This window comes from Hemitrygon akajei, chromosome 6 (assembly GCF_048418815.1).
Source record: "Hemitrygon akajei chromosome 6, sHemAka1.3, whole genome shotgun sequence".
Classification (NCBI taxonomy): domain Eukaryota; kingdom Metazoa; phylum Chordata; class Chondrichthyes; order Myliobatiformes; family Dasyatidae; genus Hemitrygon; species Hemitrygon akajei.
The window spans coordinates 169,897,674-169,921,174 of NC_133129.1; the positions used below are offsets into that span (position 1 = coordinate 169,897,674).

Genomic DNA, 23,501 nt, shown 5'->3' on the forward strand with positions numbered 1-23,501 from the left:
AAAGTTACAGATAGGCAGACAAAGATTGACAAACGACTAATGTGCAAAAGAAGACAAACAGTGCAAATAAAAACAATACTGAGAGCGTCAGGTGTAAAGAGCCCTTGTAGGTCATGGAACCAACTCAGAGTAGCGCTGCTTGAAGTTATTCAAACCAGTTCAGGAGCCTGATTGTTGTAGGGTGATAATGATAATGACGCAGGGCGTGGAACCAAACATTTCTGAACCTCTTGCTTGATGGTAGTAGCGAGAAGAGGACATGGCCTAGATGTTTGCCGGGGGGTTCTTTGATGATGGATGCTGCTTTCTTGTGGCAGCACTCCATGTAAGTGTACACAATGATGGGCTTACTGGTCCCAGTCTCACCACACCACTTTACGCCTTCTCCACTCTCAATCACTGTCGCCCATGTGGGGGTGACCAACGACTTAACGAGGTCACCACCCCTGATTGTTATCCAGTCCCACACGTCCAAGACTTTTCAGTACAGTTAGCTGGAAAGTTAATTTTTCCCAAAGTTGATCTAGTTACAGGCTACCATCAGGTGCCTGTGTGCTGGGAGGACATTCCCAAAACGTCTGCAATTACCCCGTTTGGCCTCTTTGAGTTTCTACACATGCCGTTTGGACTGTAAAATGCAGCACAGTTTTTCCAGTGTTTGATGGACTCTATATTAAAAGACTTAGATTTTCTTTTAGTTTTCCTAGATGGCATATTTGTCACCAGTGCACGCAAATACGAGCATGTATCTCATCACACACTTTTTGAGACACGTAAGTCAACACGGGTTGGGTTGATTATTAACCTTGCTAAATGCCATTTTGGGTTGTCAACCATTGACTTTCTTAGCCATCACCTCTTCGCAGAAGATGCTTAACCGCTCCCATCAAGAGTAGCTGCTATTATGGATTTCCCACCGCCTCACACTACTAAAACACTACAGGAGTTTTTAGGTATGATGGATTTCTCTCACCTCCTCATTCTTCAAGCTGTTCAACTTATGCTCCCCACGTATAGTGCGCTTAAAGGCAATACCCCTAATTAAGTGTTTTGACTGGTCAGCAGATATGACCAACGCACTTGGTGATACCAAACAATCTCTTTCTAATGCAACCCTACTGGTGCACTTGCTCCCCCAATGCACCAATAGTTATTACTACTGCCGCCTCAGACTAGGCTGTGGGTGCTGTGCACTGAACAATTGGTCAGAGGCGTGTGGCAGCCACTCGCCTTCTTCAAATGGCAGCAGCATCCCCTGAAAGGAAGTAATGCACATCTGACCATGAGTTTCTTGGTCTCCGGTTGGATGTCTGCCATTTTCAATTTTTCTAGAGGGTCACCATTTCACAGCGTTCATTGACCACAGACCCCTTGTGCATCCAGTGGCCAAAATATCAGACCCTTGGTCTGCAGGGCAGCAATGTTCCAGCCTAAATATCAAGTTCACAGTGGACATACAACATATCAAAGGGATAAATAATGCCACGACTGATTGCCCCTCACAGCCAGCCGTTGAGGCCGTACACATAGGGGGTGACTATGCCTAAGCACATAGGCAGCTGACTAAGGTACTGACCCAGAGGTCCAGGCTTACCGAACAGTAGTCACGGGCCTGTGGTTGGCTAACATTCATTAAGTTCAGAGAAGCTGCGGTTTCTCTCCTGTGCGATGTCACAACTAGTCACCCTCGTCCCATCATGCAAACTGCAGAATGACTGTTTTCGACTCTCTCAGCCAGGCCAGGAGGCCTCACAGAAACTAGCTGCAGTCAAGTTTGTTTGGCACCGCCTCAGAAAGGATGTGTGTCATTGGACTGCAGGCTGTGTGGAGAGCCAGTGGGCAAAAACTGACCAAAATGTTTAGGTGCCATTGGCACCTTTTCAGGTCCCTGAGCGATAGTTTGATGATATCAATGTGGACCTTGTTGGTTCTCTACCCCCACCCCACCCCCCTCAGTTTCACACATCTTCATACCATGATGGTCTGTACCACCAGGTGGTCAGAGGGGTCGTCCCTCTAAACATCAGCAATGGCCGCAGGCATGGCTCGGGCATTCATCAGCACGTGTGTTGCTCAGTTTGACACCCCGTCCGATTTTTCCTCTGACCGCGGTCCCCTATTCATTTCAGACTGCGATGGTCCATTGGCATTGGCATTAGGTCATCCAGTCCAATGGCCTATGCGCGTGGTTTCACTGCTCCTTAATGGCTGTTCTGAGGGCTTCCTTGACTGATAAGTGTTAACATTATCACCTCCAATGGGTCCTGCAGGGGATCAGAATAGCACCAACAGAGGACCAGCTGTCGTCCGCAACTGACCTGGTATACTGGCAGCCATTACAAGTGCCTTGTGATTTCAATCTTGGTGCCACAACCACCTGGTTGGCCTCTCAACAGCATTCCACCCTCCTTGGTAAATTCAATTCCTTTTCACCAACTCCTATCTCCCATCATGGTGTACAGCACTTCTGGGCTCTCATTGACCTCCATTCAGCTCGTTTGTTTTCGTCCGCAATGATGCATACCAACTTCCCCTTAGGCCCCCTTACAATGGACGGTTGCATTGTGGAAAGTGAAGAAAATACTTTTTTCATAGATAAGAGGGGTAAACCTGAATATATTGTGGTAGGTTGCTCTAAAACAGCCCACCAAGATTCGGAGTATTCCACTGCCATGCCCCTGGCATCAGGCCATGACCATGAACATGTCAATGTGCCTCTGGACGAGCTAGAGGCACCAGCTGTTCCTCCACCCTTGGAACACAGGACCTGAGGCTCGGTGGCCCCTTGGAGATGCAGCCAGGCTTACAATGTCGGTTTTAGTGAATTCTGGAGGTGGGGGCTGGGGCGGGGTGGGGCTGCTGTGTAGGGTAACGTAATTGGTGGAAACGTACATGATTCACAACCACCGACATCGAGCTGGGGCTTCACTCTAAGAACCTGGTCTGACATGATGACATAATTTTAGCACATTCTAATGTGTAGGCTTTGGAGTTCAACAGAATGCGTTACGGGTTTCATTAAACATAAAATGCTTCATTTCGTTTCTTTTGCGAAAACCTACTGAGTAATTGGAGCAAAATTTTTTGAGGCTGGAAATCCAAGTGCTGGAATTGTTCAGCATCAATGCGGATAAATATCCACAATGTTCCTCTCCCTAGAATTTCATCCCTGAGCAGTTACAATATATCTGAAGTAGCGTAGAATCAGTGAATTGTACTCTCTCCCCATAGCTCATCCCACTTACATCAATGAATTTCTAGGCAACAGTTTTTTTCAACTGTAAACAACAAAATGTCTGGACTGAAATATAAAAGGGGAATCAATAACATTGCATTATTCCTCCAGTTTTCGAATGACCATGCTGACTACTGTACATAATATTGGAACTGTTATATAGAAGTCAGCTGCAATATTCTGAATGCCAGCAATTAAATTCCTGACTCTCCTTCCATGTGAAGCTTCCCCTGGACATATTCATAATATTTCATTACGGAGGCCAGGAAGTTTTTTTTAATTGAGACACAGCACAGAAGAGGCCCTTCCGGCCCTCAGAGCTGCGCCACCCAGCGGTCCCTCGATTTAATCCCAGCCTAATCACAATTTACAGTGTCCAATAGCCTATTGACTGGTACGCCTTTGGACTATGGGAGGAAACCCAGGAGAACATACTAACTCTTTACGGCCAATGGTGGGAATTGAACCCCTGTCACCTGCACCATAAAGCATTGTGCTAACCACTAATCTAGCATGCCACCCTAAGAAAGATGCACTCAGTTGGTTAACTGAAATGCCTGCTCTGATTTATAGATTAGCTAAATTTGACACACGTACATTGAAACATCGAAACACACAGTTGAATGTGCCATTTTGCATCAATGACAAACACAGTCCAATATGCTGTGCACAGCCCGCAAGTATCACCATGTTTCTGGTGTGAACGTAGCATGCCCACAACTTACTAACTCTAACCCATGTTTTTAGAATTTTGGAAGGAAAGTGGAGGATTTCGAGGAGACCCCCATTGTAGAAGCCGGCCTGGTCAAAATAGAGCAGTGTTACGAGAATAAATCTTTCATTATCTTTTTATTACCAGATCCACACAAATATCCCAGTTACATTTCCCAAAACACCCTTCATTATTGCATCAGAAATGGTGGATTTTGGTTATGTACCTTTCACTGTGATTAAATTATCTTTTAAAAAAAACCTTTTGAATAAGTACTTATCTTACACCAGCCTTTTTATTAATACTGTGATGAAATACTTTCAGAAAATTCTAGACTACCTGAGAATAACTCGATACTCAGACAAGCATGCCTCAACTCACACAATTATATCCAAAATGATATTTTAAAATGTTGCACATTTTATCTGACCATTACTTATTGTTTGTTAACTGCAACTTTATTGCTCCACCCTACTTCTGTGTAGTAGCTGATGGTATGAGTGCACAGGAAGAGGGAATGAATGGCAGTACTCAGCATCAAAGAACTAGAGCTTGCTTCTGGAGAAAAAAGTGCAATTTCCAAAATAGCAATTTCTACCTGAAACAGGCAATCAACTTGCAAAGTAGCAAAACTTCTTATTTAATTCCTCTCATTCAGAACTCATTTTCTCTTGTGCCGAATCCATTGACAGATGAACATTTCCGGTACAGTTTCTGAACTTCAATAGCTAAGGCACGATAATTCAATCGATGTTACAATATTTCAAATCTGCTGCTAATTTTTTTGTATTAATCTGGCTTAATTACTGATGGCAAAATAAATAGAAATCATGTTGCGGACTTCACATTGCTTATCCATTCTATAGAGTCCTGGTTAACCAATAAACAGCAGTAAGAGATCACATAACATGCTACAAAAGTAGGTTGTACTCAAGAAGAAGGCTTGTCACTACTTTCTTGAAGACAGCCGGGGTGAAGTGATAAACGGAACTGATAACCATATCCAACAATGAATGAAAAAGACCTCAGACCATGAACAAACTGACAAATCTTCAAGCCACTAACTTAACACCGCTTCTTCAAAGAACTACCATCATGCTGATGTCCATCCAAACTTCTCCATCAATCGCTCACCGAGACAAATCTGCCTTTCCCACAACCGAGTTTGACAACACGAACATTCGCAGGACTCAGAGCTACCTGAAGCCATGGCCAAACCACTTTGCATTCTTGTCCACAATTATAGGCTTGAAAACACCAATAAGTTCCAAAGAAGAAACACCTCCCACCTTCACAATTCGCCGTGTCGCCCTGTATGGGTGCAAAGCCATTTTTGCACATGCAGACCGCTTTCGTGTTTAGATTCCAGCATTCTGAGTTTTCACCACATTCATGTCCTTCCGCACAGAAATCATGGCCTGTAAAATAGGGACCTGGTTAACCACAGGGGAGTCAGTGCATAAAAATAGGCAAATCGTTTTACACAAATGGTAATGCTTCCCTGAACTCCAAATCAAAAAAAGGCTTTTTACAACATTAAATATTTACAACATGGTTAACAAAGTGTTTTCCAAAGAAATACCATTGCACTTAGTACCTTTTCAACGAACTGATAGATCGGAACGTAACAAGAATGGGGATATGATAATATAATACAGGAAACACCACATCTTATTCTCAAACTCACAATTTTACAGTCATTAACTTTGATGCTCAAGGACGAGAGTGTTCATTGCTTAACGTTCATTCTTCGAAGCTAAAATTACTTTTTGAACCCCATCAATGGATTATACAAAAGCCCTTAATGTTATTTTAGGTTTCACCTCAAAAGAAGCTTTTTATATTGAAAATTTCCCTCTGTTGTTTGACAGATCAAGTTATTTGTTCATATCATGAATTCCATTACTGGAATTGCCTGGATAATTCAGGAGAGGAATGTTGCAGATAACTTACGAGAAGGTTTAAAGCAAGAATAAGGAGCATATTTTCCTGTAAAGTTTTAATATTCCCCTTGCTGCATATACATTATTTTGATTACGATAAAAATTCTGGTCGCCCCATATAAGAAGAATGGAAAAAGATAAAGAAAGGTTAGTACTATTTGTCACATATACATTGAAATATTTGTATATTTGAATCAAATCAATGAGGATTGTTCTAGGGCCGTCCACAAGTGATGTCGTGTTTCAATGCCAACATAGCATGCCCACAACTCACTGATCCTAACCCGTATGCCCTTGTATTGTGAGAGGAATCTAGAAAACATGGAGGAAATCCACACAGTCTCGGGAAGAACATACAAGCTCCTCATAGAGAGTAGCAGGAATCGAACCCCAGCCAATGATTGCTGTAAAGCAATTGCGAAGATGGAGAAGAGGTTCACCTGGACATTGCCTGGACTAGAGAGAATGTGCTATCAGGAGAGGTTGGACAACTAGGTTTCTTTTCTCTGAAATGACAGAGGCTGAGGAGAGGCCTGATAGAGCTTATAAAACTATGAGAGATAGAGATAAGGCAGCTGGCTTGTGTTTCCAGGATTTTAATGCCTAATACTAGAGGACAGGCATTTTAGGTCAGTGGGAGCATTCAAAGAAGGCGGCAGGGCAAGCTCGGTTTTATCACATAAGAAGTGGAAGGTGCCTGGAATGTATTGCCAGTCGTGGCACCTCAGACTTCTGCGCAGTCCTGTATTTGTCAACATGGAGCAGAGAGCGAGTTTGTAAATCTGGAGGGAGCAAACTAATATTGGAAATGGTGAGGGTGGAGCACAGCAGGAGGAGTATGGGACAAGTGGCAGAGAAGAAGTGACAGGAACGGGGGGGGGAGACGTGGGGGGAGAACACGGGTGCAGACACACACAGCCCTGAGACACCAGGAAAGGTCATTAGATCCCAAACAATTGGTTTATTGATCATTACAGTATGTCTCTCTAGTACTTACCACTCCCTCCCCGCTCCTTTCCCTTTTTCCCAACCATGATTCCCCTCTCCCTCTCTCTCTCCCACTCTCAGTCCACAATGGAGACCCAGTCCAGAATCAGGTTTATCATCATTCACATGTCATGAATTCTGTATTTTTTTGCGGCAGCAGTACAGTGCAATACATAAAATTACTACCGTACAGTCTAAGGCAAACTAGTCATACATATGTGTCTAAGACTTCTGCACAGTACTGTATAATTAATGCATAAACTGTGTATAATCAATATTTTCTTGTTAATGCTGCATATATGATGCTACATGCCAGTGATGCTGCTCCAAGTAAGTTTTATTATTGCACCTGTACTTGTGCTTATGACAATAAACTTAACCTGCCTTGACTAATCAGCTTGGCACAACATGAATTGAATGGATAGCCAAACTGTTTCCCAGGGCGTAAATGACTAATACTAGGTAGCATAATTTCATGGTGATTGGAGAAAAGTATAGGGGAGATGGTAGAGGGTTTTTTTTTTAAACACAGTGAGTAGAGAGTGCACGGCACACACTACCAGGCACAAACAATAGGGTCATTTAAGAAAATCTTAGATTGGCACATGGATGACAGGAAAGCGGAGAGTTATATAGGAGGGAAAGATTAGATTGCTGTATAAGTAGGTTAAAAGGTCGGCAGAACATCATTGGCTGAAAGGCCTGTACTGTAGTGCTCTATATTATATAATGGGCTGAAGGGCCTGTTCTGTGCAAAGCTGTTCCATGTTCTCAGAGAAAGAAGCCCTAATGATTGTAATTTACTACTAATGTAAATAGTTTGGAAACTTTAAAGCCCACACAAATATGTTAGCAAAATTAAATGATATCTATCTATATAAATTTGCTTTGCAGAATATCGGACAAGCAAACTAAAATACAATATGCTTAAATCTTCGAAGGTGTTTGATTTATCCCTCTCTTGCTGATTGCTTTTATACGTTCAGCAGTTGCTTAGTTTATTAAGTCTCTGGGAAATAGAAACTCTGGAGAAATTAAACACTGTATTTTGCAAAACGGCCATTCATGACAATTCCTGAAGAGACTAATTATTCCCAGTGGCATCTGATGGTGTGTGATGCAAACAGCGAGAATGGAATTATCTGATTAGACTGCACTTCCTAATGGAGAAGCAACAGGACCCTAATTACTATGGGCAAGAATTTCCCTGTTGCTGATATATTGAAGGTGGAGGAATAATTTTCATAAATCCAATGAGAAAACATTCGCAAAAGCAATAGTGGACAGAAGAGGGGTTTTCATTAACATTCTTAACGTTGCAGAGTCACTGGTATTTGAATATCATGTCTTGCTTTGAGGAAGACACTTCAGTCATTCTTGTGAGGCCGAACAATATAGTGAACTGGCTATCAGTGGTTACTGATGCAGTTATTTATTTCATCCCAAGACAGATAACCTGAAAATAAATGCATTTTCACGGTGTTAAAATTGTACCCCCGCTACAGTTAATCCAGACGAAGATGAAGCAGTTTTGTGGGGGTTAAATGATAAACAGCTACAGGCCATCCCCATGTTACGAATGAATCCCATTTTTACAGATGGCCATAAGTCAATTATGCCTATGTTGAAAATGCACAAATGTACTCAGTATGATCAACATAGCTCCAAGGTACTGTATTAAATGCAGTCGGCAAAGGCCAATTAACATGCATATTTATTATCTTCCCATGCCTAGTTACAACGGAATAGAATTACGATGCCTTACACTCAATGATAGGTTTCGATTGGTTTGGCATAACAGTGGACAGCGCATTGTTTAATAAAGAACAGTTGCACAAGTATTGATAGAAGTGATTGCTCGCCAACGTCTGAAGCAACTCTTTTAAGTGGCCTCCTGTGGTGAAATTGGCAGTGTGTGTTCCGAACAAACAATGGTATCTGATTACAATGGGAAACTGATTTTTTCCCCCTCTAAGACTGGTTCTTATTTGAATTTAATAATATTTATGGGAATTTGTTTGTATGTACAGAGTGACATAAATTCATCATAAGTAGCTGTGTGAAACCTAGGGAGGGTCAGTATCAACACCAAAACACTCTGAGAACTGAAAAAAACACATTTCATTCAAGTCTCAAGAAGGCTTTAAGTATTAAGTACAGCATTACTAAGACATTATTCTTTGGATGTAATTTCAATGTTACTGTTGATTATAAAACTATTTTAACTTTTAACATTTATTATGAAAACAGTAGCATATACCAAGTGGAAAAGGTTTCGGGCCGAAACCTCGTCACTACCTCCTCCCATAGATGCTGTCTGGCCTGCAGAGTTCTGCCAGCATTTTGTGTTTTTATTTTTTTTTAAGGATGTTACATTCTTTTCCAAGTAAGCTTTGAAAGCCCTCTTGAAAACTTTCCTGTTCTTTGGAAATGTCCAGCCGTGGCAGAGCTTGAAGTAGAATGCCCACTTCAGAGTCTTGTGTCCAACATGTAAAAAGAAAATGTGGCCTGCCCATTGGAACCAGTTGAGCACATCTCCAGATTCAATCGAGAATATTAGCCTGCGAGGATCTGAGAGTTCCTAACATTCGCTCCTCCTTCTAGATAATGTAACAGAGTCTTTGAATTTCTGCTCCAACAGCTTTTGGAACTTCAGCACAGAATCCATCTATTCCAGAGGCGTGTTTGATTTTCAGCTGGTAAATGGCCTCTTAACAGACAGTGGTAGCAACAAGACTGCAAAACGTATTATCAAATGGAGTCCGGGGCACTAACTTTGGGGGAAGAGCTCTTCTAAGTCAGGGATTCCCAACTTTTTTTTTATGTCACAGACTAACACCATTAAGCAAGGGGTCCATGGCAACCTGATCTAAGTGCTTCTTCAACAAGCTCTCCTCCATCCTTGGCTTGTAACAAGTTGGGACCTTGGAAATTTGGACCACAAGCAGTCTTAAAGGCACTATGCCATTCACATAGCCCAAACTAGACATTTTCCTAAACCATTCTTGAGCTACTGCAGTTTGGATGTTGTGTCTCTATTATAAACAAACAATTCAAAGGCACTGCTTACCCATGATTGAATCAATAGCAGAGAAACTAATAGATCAAATCAAAATATTAGCAAAATAGTGAAATTGTGGAATTTAAGGTCACATGGTGCAACTAAAGTAAATCATACAGATTATGAAAGAAAATTGGTAAAAGATAATTAAAGAGACAAAGAATTTCACTTAATTATAAACCCCAGTAAATACCTGTTGGGCCCAATGACCGGGTTTTGTGCTTTAGATTCTGTGTAAAGCTGCATAAATACAATGCACAAAATTGCCAGTGTTTTATTTCATATCAAACAATTCCATGGAAACCAATTGGATTTAGTTATGAGATTACAAACTGCAAAGAAATATCGAGATGCAGCAATAAGATCTTTCCAACTGAAAGCATCTGATTTGCCGTATTAAGCTCCTAACTGTCAATCCACCAAAATAAACAGTCAGAAAACTTGCACAGATAGAAATAAATTAAATGTCCCAAAGTTGGCTCCTTGGAATTTCACTCAAATTCAGCTGTATTATTCATAACCAAAAAGCCAAAGAAAGCTATATTTTGAGAATCAGGGATTGATCCAATGGAGACGATCAGATCATCATCATCAATTGATGGAAAATTTCATGTATTCAAGATTGTTTAATATCATTTTCAGTACACAAGTGTAAAAGAGAACAAAATAACTGTTACTCCACCTCTGATGGAGCTCAGAAATAACACAATAAGATTAAAAAAACACAATAATAAAAAAGTACAATAAATATAAATACATAAGATAGCTTATTACACAGATTGATTGCATTTTCATAAAGTTACATTAGGCACAGGAGTGTCTGCGTAGAAGGTGACTGACAGGAAGTAATAAAGTCATGCGCTAGGGGATATGAAAGGGTGGGTTAGTGGGTGGAGGTGTTGATCAGCCTTACTGTTTGGGTAAAGTTACTGTTTTTGAATCTGGTGGTCCTGGAGTGGATGCTAGTAGCCTCCTCCCTGATGGGATGGGACAAACAGTCCATGAGCAGGGCGGGTGAGGTCCTTCATGACGTGACTGGTATTTTTCCAACACCTTTCTGTATATACTATATGGCGGGTCAGCTGGTGCTGGTGATGCATTGGGTGGCTTTGCCTACCCGTTGTGAAGCTTTCCTGTCCACTGCAGTGCAGTTTCCATATTATGCAGCTTGCTTGTAGGAATTCTTTACTGCGCACCTGTAGAAGGACACGGATATGGACGTGCACAGTCCACCTTTCTTCAGCCTCCTAAGAAAGTAGAGGCATTAGTGAGCTTTCCTGATTGTGCAGAGTGTGTTCTGGGACCACGTGAGGTTATATGAGATGTGCACTCCCAAGAATTTGAAACTGCTTGTAGTTTCCACAGCTGTGCTGCTGGTGTAAAGATCGGTGTGATTAGTGCAAGCTCTTCTAAAATTGATAACCATCTCCTTTGACCTGTTGACATTGAGGAAGTGGTTATTTGCCTCAATGTCCTGAACTTCACATTTTTCTTCAGTAAAAGACACCAATGTGGCAGCACTAATTCACAAAACTGTTACGCACTTCTATGGAATGTACATAGCCAGTATTATAGTGAGGATAGAACAATACAATACAGGATCAGACTCTTGGCCCAACATTTCTGCACCAATCATGATAGAAATCCAGCCAATCCCACCTGCCTATACATGGCCAGTATCCCTGTATTCCTCTTCATGTGCTTGTCTAAATACCTCTCAAACATTGGTACACCTTTCTAACTTGATCCATTACTTCCTGTGTAAATGAATTTACCTCAGAAATCTCCTTTTAACACTCTTCTCTCACCTTAAACCTACATTTCCTACTATATGACATTTCCACCCTGGGAAAAGAAACAGAATATCTACACTCTGTCTGCCTCTCAATTTATACCCTACGATCATAAAACAGAGGAGCAGAATTAGGCCATTTGACTCATTGAGTCTGCTCTGCTATTCCAACATGGCTAATTTACTTTTCCTCTCAACCCCACTCTCCTGCCTTCCCCTCAACCTTTGACTTCCTTACTAATCAAGAACTTATCAACCACCACTTTAAATATACACAACAACTCGGCCTCACAGCTGTCTGTGCCAATGACTTCATTGGATTCACCTCCAATTTAATATACTTTTATCTGGTATATTACATTCACCTCCCTCAGAGTTGGTTGCCTCATAGAAAATAATTCAACTTTGTCCAACCTCTCCTCATTGACAATATTCTAATCTTGGTAATATCTTGATAAAACCAAATTGAAATTCCCATTTTGACCTTAATGCTGTTTAACTTTGGTTTGACGTTTAACTGGTGTGAGTAAGATGGGTTCATTCAGGTAAGATGAGAACTGTGAAATTTGTGATGAATGGCGATGGACAATTAAACAGATAACAGGAGGAAGTTCCAAGAATATCCTCATCCTCACAACAGCAGGGACATGAATATATGGGCTAAGGATAGAAGCACCCACGACCACATTCAGTCAGAAATGCTGAATAGTTGACCCATCCTGGCTTCCTCCTACGATGGCCACCATCACAAAAGAGCATCTCCAGCCAATTTACGTCACTCCATTTTGTTTTTCAGTCAAAGTGGTGCTAAGCTGCAGTCTCCATCGAGATTGTGACTCAGACTTAGTTGTATTTTGAGCTTGTAGGGGTGGTTTTCATAATAGAGAGAGGAGCTAGGAGTCAGCTTTGGGTTCTGGACAGTGATGTGGGAGAGTTGGAGAGATCAGATTAGGGTTTGGAGACAGTGATATGGAGGAAATAGAGGTCAGGCCTCTACTGCATGCTCAAAGTCCAGCTGTGTGGATGAATGATGAGGACATCCAAAGTCTATCTATTTATTTCATTTAGAAATAAAGTAAGGGATAGGCACCTATTCCTTCAAGCCACACCACCACCAACACATCATTTTAACCCCAGCCTAATCACAGATATGTTAACCTACTAACTGATATGTCTTTGGGCTATAGGAGGAAACCAGAGCATCTGGAGGAAATCCATGCACTCACGGGGAGGACTTACAGGCTCCTATACAGATGACAGCGGAATGGAACTCAGAACTCTGACAACTCAAGCTGTCATAGTGTCATGCTAACCGCGAGGCTACTGTGGCACACAGACCACTGCTCCATGCTCGAAAGCCAGCCATGTGGACTGGTGACAAAGGAGGTTCAGATTCTAGGCCTCTGCCTCGCACTCGAGGGCCATTGACTTGGACCAGTCACAAAGGAGGTCCGGATTCTCCACCTCTGCCCTGCACTCATGGGGCAGTGACGTGGAGGGTACTGAGAGGTACGCATGGATGCCGGGCTGCCCCAGGTTGGGGGGGTTCTTGGATAGGATGTCAGCGCGAGCAGAAGGCACAAGGAGGCATGGGGGCTGGTGAGTTGGCATGCTTGGAGTTTGGGGTCCTGTCATCAGCTGGTCCAGTGGTCAATGCCAATTATCGAGGCCTGGGAGGGTGGGGACTGGGGTTGATCAAAAGTCTGGAAGCTGAAGCCCGATGGCTGAATTTTGGAGATTGGATGTTGGAGTTTGTTCTGGAATTAGAGGGCTGTCCAAGTGTGTGGCTGAGTGGGTGAGAGGAAAGCAGCTTATTTTGCTGTTGTTGTTGTTTTGTCGCTTGTTGTGTTCTGTGTTGCTCTGCAAGAATTGTGGGCAAGCTATCTCGGCAGCAGAACACATGGTGACATTTTGTACTGTGAAGGGTTAGTTTACTTACCGGTCAAAAGCCTCTTCCACCTCACTGGTTGTTGATTGGCCCATCTGAAGGATGCAGCAGCTCTTTATAATTGGTTGCCTTGTGTGCTACAGCACCAGTATCTGGTTCTAGGGGCCTCAGGGGTATATGAATAGCACGTACGAGAGACTTGCTGGCTTTTCTTTTGTCTCCAGGGGTCCATCTTCACACTGAGGTTGCAACCAGTGCTGAGGAACCACTGGGAAAGTGTACTGCAGATATAGGGGACCCACGTGCACACTTAGTTAAGCATCTATTTGCTAAATGTTTAGTTTGTAGTTGTGCAACTTGGGGAGACTTAACAAAGTACATGTTGAGTTTGAGGTGTTGCAGTTTTTGTAACTTAGGGTATCTTAGATAAGTACTTGTTTATATGTTTGATCAAATATTTTACTGTTTATCTGTCAATAAATGTTAACATACTTATTTGTAATCATTGTCTTCTGTCTCACTTACCAAACCCATAACCCGCAACCTGCATGCGTTTTGATGTACATACGATCAATAAGTCTCTATCTGAATCTCCATGTGATGTCAAGAAGCAGTAGTTACAGCTAAGACTACAGCCCAATGACAGCATGGAAGACCGGCACTCCAGAACTAACTGCAATAAACTGCTTCAGTTTAGCTACAGCACTGGCATAAGATTACAATTGCCAAGTCATTCCCGTTCGAAGAACATATCCAGTCTAGGCAATACTGTCCAGTTCACTCTCAATCCATACTCTTAACTCATCAATCAATGATGGATGACCACCATTGACAGTGTTGCTGAGAAGCATTAACGTTCGGAGTCCAGATTGGCTCCAGACCTCATCACACCGTTGGTCCAATTCTGAAGGTGAAGTGGGAGTGACACCAAGTCAGCATTTGATCAGGTGAGGCACCAATGCACTCAAGTAGGTCTAATGTCACCGTGCTTTAAAGGGAAGACTCTCCAATGGTCGGAGTCATAAATCAAACAAGGAAATGAAAGTGTTGCGTACAGGAGATGGTACGTTCAAGATGTGAGGCCTAAGTTAGAGTCTTCTGTGCCGTTCTAGTCACCTATCTACAAGAAAAATATCAGTAAGCATGACAGAGTGCAGAGAAAATTTACAAGAATGTCGCCAGGATCTGAGTTACCATAGAGGGAAAGATTGAGTAGATCATGACTTTATTCCCTGAAGCGTAGGACAGTAGGGGAGATACAAAATGGAAGTATACAAAATTATGAGGGGTATAAATAGGGCAAATGCAAGCAAACTTTTTCCATTGAGGTCAGGTAAGATGAGAATGAGAGGTCATAGGTTGAGGGTGAAAGGTGAAATGTTTAAGGGGAACATGATTAGGAACTTTTTCACTCAGAGGGTAGAGAGAATGGTGTGACAGACTTGATGGGCCAAATGGCCTAATTCTACTACTTTGTTTTATGGTCTTATACACCATGCTCAGTAGCAATGTCAATGGTAGCCATCCATCAATTTATGGATTAAGGGTAGATGAGTAGCAATTGCCTGGACTGAATTTGTCTTGTCTGTGGCAGGAAGAACTTTGTCAGAGACAGGAGATCCAATTCTACCAAGACACAAACCATACAAGGACAGGTGGCTTGATTATTGGACGTCAATACTCCCAGCCTCAGAGTATCACAATCTGTGTTTCTTAGAACAGGAATGGAAGTGGGGTAATAAACTTCGGACTTGCCTCGAAAATGCTATTTTAAAAATATTATTTCAAAATATTATTTTAAATATCTGGCCCAATAACCACTCCAAATTTTGGTGTGTACTGCATCTGTGAGGCTGGTTTCGACGGAGCTTTCATTGTGGGCTGCGTCTGTGAGGCTGAGTCGGGCAGCGCCGCAGAAGTCCATAGCGGGGGTATTCCCTTCTGCCGCCGGCGTGGGATGGCGAGTCTGTCGGGACCCTGGGGACTTGTAGAAACTGTGTGGTGATTTCTTTTGAACTTATAGTCCTTTAACATCTTTGGATTAGTTTTACTGTGCCCATGGTCTGTTTTTTTTAAATCAATTATGCTATTGTTTGCACTGTTGTAACTATGTGGTTTTGTGCAGGTCTTGTAGCTTTAGTTTTTGGTCTTGTTTGTCTGGTGGATTTGGAGCTCCTTTCAGGGGAACGTGCTAAGACGGTAGCGCGATATTAATACGCAGCAGCCTCTCCGGACTCTGGATTGGGGATTGCCAAACGTTATGTGGATTTTCTGGTGTAGTCTGTTTTGTCATATGCTTTTGTGATATCATTCTGGAGGAACGTTGTCTCATTTTTTAACTGCATTGCATTTGTGGTTTATAAATGACAATAAACTGAATCTGAATCTGAATCTGAAATTGTCTGTTTGATTATTTGTCAAGCTGGCACATACAGAATGCATCAGAATCAGATTTAATATTACCGCCATATGTTGTTAATGTTGTTTTGTGGCAGTACATTGTAATACATTATAATAAAAATACAGTACAGTGCAAAAGTCTTAGTTGCATATATATAGCTAGGATGCTGAAGGTTTTACCTCAGTGCTGTAATTACCTGGAGCGAGAGTGAGTTTGTAAATCTGGTGGGAGCAAAGGATGTTGGGAATGGTGATGGTGGAATGCTGCAGAAGGGTAGGGGACAGGTGACAGAGAAAGATTGTCAAGATGGGGGAAGATGCGGGTGCAAACACACTCAGTCCTGAGACACCAGGCAGGGTTATTTGATTCCAAACAATTGTTTTATTGATCATTACAGGATGTCTCTCTAGTGCTTTCTGCTCCTTCCCCTCTCCCCCCTCTTTATCTCAAACATGATTCCCCTCTCCCTGCCGCCTTCCCACTCTCAGTCCACAATAGAGACCCATTTCAAAATCAGGTTTATCATCCCTCACATATGTCATGAAAATTGTTTTTATCATTGCAGCAGTATAGTGCAATACATAAAATTACTATTACTGTATTTATGTGCCCAAGTCTTTTGCACAGTACTGTGTATTAAAAAGTAAATTAAATAAATAATGCAAAAAGACAGCAAAATAAAAAAATATATAGTGAATGTGGTTTCATTATCCATTTAGAAATCTGATAGTGGAGGGGAAGAAGCTGTTCCTAAAACACTGAGTGTGTGTCTTTAGGCTCCTTTACCTCCTACTTGATGATAGCAATGAGAAGAGTGACGTGGTCCTTAATAATAGATGCTGCCTTTTTGAGGCATCGCCTTTTGAAGATATTTTCGATGCTGGGTTCTAGTGCTCATAATGGAGCTTGCTGAGTCAGCGACTTTCTGCTGCTTTTTCCAATCCTATGTCACGGCTCCTTCATTCCAGACAGTGATACAAACAGTTCGAATGCTCTCCACCGTACATCTGCAGAAATTTGTAGAATATATTTGGAAACATGCCCTCTTGAGGTTGGCTGACAAGACAGTTTCAGGAACTTCCGTGAATCAAGTGCATCACTGTAGGTTTGGAGTCCCATACGGATCAGAACGAGTAAGGACATCTCTCTGTCCACAACTGGCAGATTGCCCCGATGACCGACCATTTCAATTCCAGTCACCACTCGGACATTTCAGTCCATAGCCTCCTCTATGCTGCCACCCTCAAGTTGGAGGGGCAACACCTTATATTCCATCTGGGTAACCTTTAACCTGACAGCATGAACATTGATTTCTCCAACTTTTGGTACTTTATCCCACCCTCCACTTCTTTCTTTTTCCATTCCCCATTCTGGCTCCCCTCTTACCCCTTCTCTTCGCCTGCCTGTCAGCTCCATCTGATGCCCCTCCTCCTTCTCTTCCTCCCATGGTCCACTGTCATGCCATACCAGATTCCTTCTTCTTCTGCCCTTTAAATGTTTCCTCCTTTACCCAATTAACTCCCCCCTCACATGGCTGCACCTATCACCTGCCAGATTGTACTACATCCTCCCGCCACCTCACTCTCTCACTATGGCATCTGATCCCTTCTTTTCCAGTCCTGATGAAGGGTCTCGGCCTGAAACATGGGTTTTTGTGGTTGAGGAGATAAATTAGATCAGGGAATCAGGGAAGTAGATCAGGGAATTGAGGGTGATGGGGAAATCGCACAGAAGAGCAGACAGAGCCAGAAGCTTATTATCTCTTACTATCTTTTCTTTCAGTTAGTCCTGACGAAGGGTCTCGGCGCGAAACGTCGACTATACTTCTTCCTATAGATGTTGCCTGGGCTGCTGCGTTCCACCAGCATTTTGTGTGTGTGTGTAGCTTGAATTTCCAGCGTCTGCAGATTTCCTCGTGGCTGATTAACACTGATCACATTGAATAGGGCTTTGCTAAAGGGGCCAAGTGGCCTACAATTGTTCCTATTTTCTGATGAAGGGTCTTAGCCCAAAACATTGACTCTTCATTCCTCTCCATAGATACTCGTTGACCTGATGAGATCCTCCAACATTGTGCTTGTGTTTCTCAGGCAAGGATAGCCGCTTACCTTTTCTGATGATGATTTGAAAACCAGATGGGGTTTTGCAATTCATTAGTATCATGCTCATCATTACTGGAATTGGCTTTTTTAATTCCAGAATTATTTTATTAATTGTATTTAAATTACCCAGATGCCTTCATGAGAATTGAAATAATTTCTCCCAGTGGTTGGTCCAAGCTTTCAGAATGGTAGCCCGGTAACATAGCCAGTATGCAGCTATGCTTTGCTGAAAATGTTCCCTAATCATTCTGCACCTTCTACAAAAAAAAGCACACACAGAATGCTCAAAAAAGAAGGAACATATTACTCGGCCATGGCTGAATGTTTAAAGATAGCAGGGTAAGCATAGACAGTGGGAATTTCAGGAATACTCGTACAAGTGCTAGACCGGAATACAACGGCAGACCAGTAAATTTTTTGGGACTGCCATGGAAGACCTGAAAACTATCAGCACCCACGTCATAAAATGCAGATAGTTCTATGCTGGCGTTCACCAATAAAACCCAGGCCTGAGACTTGGTGAGGGAAGAATTAATTTCAAACAGTCAGGTTCACATTAACATTTCATTTACAAGGATGTTACTGGAATTTGAGGTCCTGAGCTAAACGAAAAGCCTGAATAGCTTAGGACTTTATTCCCTGGTGCGTAGGTGAATGAGGAGAGGGAGATTTGAGAAAGATACACAAAATTATGAGGGGTATAGATAGGATAAATTCAATCAGGCTTTTTCCACTGAGGCTGGATAAGACTAAAACAATGATCAGAGATTAAGCGTGAAAGGTGAAATATTTAAGCGGAAACTTCTTCACTCAGAGGGTGATGCGAGTGTGGTATAAGCTGCCAGCTAACATGCCCAGTTCTGGTCACCTCACTATAGGAAGGATGTGGAAGCATTGGAAAGGGTACAGCGGAGATTTACCAGGATTCTGCCTGGTTTAAAGAGTATACATTATGATCAGAGATTAAGGGAGCTAGGGCTTTACTCTTTGGAGAGAAGGAGGATGAGAGGAGACATGATAGAGATGTACAAGATATTAAGAGGAATAGACAGAGTGGACAGCCAGCACCTCTTCCCCAGGGCACCACTGCTCAATACAAGAGGACATGGCTTTAAGGTAAGGGGTGGAAAGTTCAAGGGGGATAATAGAGGAACGTTTTTATTCAGAGAGTGGTTGGTGCGTGGAATGCACTGCCTGAGTCTGTGGTGGAGGCAGATACACTAGTGTAATTTAAGAGACCACTAGACAGGTATATGGAGGAATTTAAGGCAGGGGGATATATGGGAGGCAGGGTTTAAGGGTTGGCACAACATTGTGGGCTGAAAGGCCTGTACTGTACTGTGCTGTACTATTCTAGGTTCTATGTTGTAACATGGTGGACGTGGGTTTGAGTTCAACATTTAAGAGCAATTTGGATAAGAGCATGGATTGGAGGGGTATGGAATGCTCTGGTCCAGGTGTGGTCAGTGGGACTGGGCAGAATAACAGTTCAGTATGAACTAGATGAGCTGAATAGTTTGTTTCGGTAGCTGTAATGCTCTATGAATCCATGACTCAAACAGAAACCGTAGCACACCCAAAGTGATGTGAAGTGACATTCTGGGGTAAGTGATTAATTAATCAAATACAGCCAACTCACGACAGCATCATAAAGAAATTACCTACTGCGTTAAAGAGGGAATTGCTATTACAAGCATATTTGGCATATAAATTAACTTGTTTGCATCCTTTGGTCTTTCACTTGAAGTGTGGTACAATGTACAGGATATTAACGCCTCTCTCCTTTCTGCACAGCATTTTTTCTTGATGCTATCCAATTACCAAGTCGTAAGTATCTGCACCAGACAGCAGTTCTGCATGCTGTTACATTCCCTATGCTCACTAACAACTTTATGCTCACGGGCTACCTTGCTGGAATCTCAGTCGTGTGGAGATTACAACAGAGAAGCAGGCCATTGAGCCCCACACACAAAATGCTGGAGGAACTCAGCAGGCCAGGCAGCACCTATGGAAAAGAGTAAAGAGTCGACATTTTGGGCCGAGACCCTTCAACGGGACTGGAGAGAACGATGAGGTCAGAGTAAGAAGGTGAGGGAGGGGAGGAATTAGTACAAGGTAGTAGTTAATAGGTGAGACCGGGAGAGTGGGAGGGGTGCAGTAAAGTGCTAAGATGTCAAATGGTGAAAGACGTAAAGGGCTGGACAAGGGGAGAATCTGATAGGAGAGAACAGGAGGCCATGGAAGAAAGGGAAGGGGGAAGAACACCAGAGGGAGGTGATGGGCAAGTGAGAAGAAAAGGAGAGCGAGGGAAATAGGAATGGGGAATGATTGGGCGGGGGGAATTACTGGAAGTTCGAGAAATCAATGTTCAGGCCATCAGACTGGAGGCTACCCAGACAGAATATAAGGTCTTGCTCCTTTTACTGAGTGTGGCCTCACCATGGCAGTAGAGGAGGCCATGGATGGACATGTCAACATTGGAAGGGGAATTAGAATTAAAATGGGTGGTCACCGGGAGACCCCACTTATTCTGGTTGATGGAGCGTAGATGCTCGGCGAAGCAGTCTCCCAATCTACATCATGTCTCACCGATGTACAGGAGGCCACACTGGGAGCACCGGGTACAGTAGATGGCCCCAACAGACTCACAGGTGGAGACTCACCTCACCCAGAAGGTCTATTTGGGGCTCTGGATGGTAGCAAGGAGATGTAGGGACAGGTGTGGCTAAGTACCAGGAGGGAGATCAGTTGGGTTGGCCAAATGGACAAGGAAATCGCGTAGGGAGCAATCCCTGCAGAAAATGGCGGGGAGGGAAATATGTGCTTGGTGGTTGGAACCCTTGGAAACAGTGATCCATGCTGATGTGGTGTCAGATTTTCCACAGCCTCTTCATGGGTATTAAAGATATTAATTTCAAACTGAAATCTTCTTACTGCCCAGAAACTGAAACGTGTGCATTTATGTCTTTTAACCAATCAGTTCAGAGTGAGCCAATAAGTGATATGTTTGTAAATTTGTTGCTGAGGAATTCTGTTACGCATGAGACCCAAGCTCAAAGGTCTCACTCGACAGTATGTCTTTCTATTGCCATTATGGGTGTTAAGGGAAGAGAGAAGTCAATAGCCGGGCAGAATGAGAAGAAGAATGAATGTGGTGCATGTGGAAGGGCATTCAGGACATTACCAACTACAGGACAACATCACCTGACTGTGTGGGTGATGCCTCCCTCCCAGATGTGCTGAACAACTTCTATGCTCGTTTTGAGGCAGAAAATGTCATGGCAGCGAGGAAGTCCGCCCCTCCTCCAAATGACCAGGTGCTGTGTCTCACCGTGCGTGGCCAAGGTGATGAGAACCCTGTGCAGGCTGCTGGACCAGACAATATTCCTGGTAGAGTGCTCAGAGGATATGCAGACCAGCTAGCAGATGTTCTCACTGACATCTTCAATGTCTCCCTGAGCAGCGCCACTGTTCCAAAGTGTTTCAAAGCCGCGACCATCGTCCCCGTGCTGAAGAAGTCTTCAGTGTCCTGCCTAAATGACTACCATCCCATTGCACTCACATCCATCATCATGAAGTGTTTCGAGAGGTTTGTCATGAGGCACATCAAGACCCTGCTGCCCTCCACACTGGACCCCCTGCAGTTTGCGTACCGTCCCAACCGCTCAACAGACGATGCCATTGCCATCACCCTCCACCTGGCCCTAACCCACCTGGACAAAAAAGACATGTACATTCGGATGCTGTTCATAGACTTCAGTTCAGTATTCAACACAATCATGTCTCAGAAGCTGATTGGAAAGCTGAGCCTACTGGGCCTGAACACCTCCCTCTGCAACTGGATCCTAGACTTCCTGACTAGGAGACCTCAGTCAGTCCGTATCAGAGGTAGCATCTCCAACACCATCACACTGAGCACGGGGGGGGGGGGGGCTCCCTAGTTCACTGCTCAGTCTTTGTGCTCAGTTGCTCAGTCCATTGCTGTTCACTCTGCTGACCCTTGACTGCTGCAACACACAGCTCGAACTACATCATCAAATTCACCGATGACATGACCGTGGTGGGTCTCATCAGCAAGAATGACGAGTCAGCTTACAGAGAGGAGGTGCAGCAGCTAATCGACTGGTGCAGAGCCAACAACCTGTCTCTGAATGTGAACAAAAGAGATGGTTGTTGACTTCAGGAGGGCATGAAGCAACCACTCCCTGCTGAGCACTGACAGCTTCTCAGTAGAGATCATTAAGAGCACCAAATTTCTTGGTGTTCACTTGGCAGAGAATCTCACCTGGTCCCTCAACACCAGCTCCATAGCAAAGAAAGCCCAGCAGCGTCTCTACTTTCTGCAAAGTTTGAGGAAAGTCCATCTCCCACACGCCATCTTCATCACATTCTACGGGTTGTATTGAGAGCATCCTGAGCAGCTGCATCACTGCCTGTTTCGGAAATTGTACCATCTCGGATCGCAAGATCCTGCAGCGGATAGTGAAGTCAGCTGAGAAGATCATCAGGGTCTCCCTTCCCGCCATTACGGACGTTTACACTACACGCTGCATCCGCAAAGCAAACAGCATTATGAAGGACCCCACTCACCCCTCATACAAATTCTTCTACCTCCTGCCGTCTGGGAAAAGGCACCGAAGCCTTCGGGCTCTCACGACCAGACTATGTAACAGTTTCTTCCCCCAAGCTATCAGACTCCTCAATATCCAGAGCTTGGACTGTCACCTTACTGCCCTATTGTCTTGTTTATTATTTATTGTAATGCCTGCACTGTTTCGTGCATTTTATGCAGTCCTGGGTGGGTCTGTAGTCTAGTGTGGTTTTTTTCTGTGTTGTTTTTTACTTCGTTCAGTCTAATTTTTGTATTGCTTCATGTAACACCATGGTTCTGAAAAACGTTGTCTCATTTTTACTGTGTACTGTACCAGCAGTTATGGTCGAAATGACAATAAAAAGTGACTTGACTTGAAGAAAAGCACAGTAGTCAAGGGAAAAAGGGTGTCAATTTTCAGATGAGTGAAAATCTTAGCTGGGGATATTGGAATTGGGTGACAGGACAATATTTGTGGGGGTGGGTGGTGAGAAGAGAGGTAAGAAAATTGACGAAGAGTCTCAGCCCGAAACGTCGACAGTGCTTCTTCCTATAGATGCTGCCTGGCCTGCTGCGTTCCACCAGCGTTTTGTGTGTGTTGCCTGAATTTCCAGCATCTGCAGATTTCCTCATGTTTGCTAAGCAAATTGATGCCCATTGAGAGTTAGGAATCTGGAGAGGGCAGAATAGATGCTGATGGGAGCTTGAAAGGAAATCCTCAATATTCATGGTGACTATTGTCATTCAAGAAACAGGGAGACAAGTAGATGGAGACGGTGGGGTGGAGCA

At 43.3% G+C, this 23,501-nt stretch overlaps 1 protein-coding gene across 6 annotated transcripts in view; it reads right to left on the reverse strand.

The window, feature by feature from the left end:
- Window positions 1-23,501, reverse strand: part of LOC140729684 (protein kinase C-binding protein NELL1-like) — a 915,540-nt gene that overhangs the window by 627,634 nt on the left and 264,405 nt on the right. For all 6 annotated transcript variants that reach the window (XM_073049744.1, XM_073049741.1, XM_073049746.1 and 3 more), the window contains exon 12: window positions 5,237-5,365. In XM_073049744.1, the coding sequence (XP_072905845.1) occupies window positions 5,237-5,365 (129 nt within the window). The remainder of the gene's footprint in view (window positions 1-5,236; window positions 5,366-23,501) is intronic.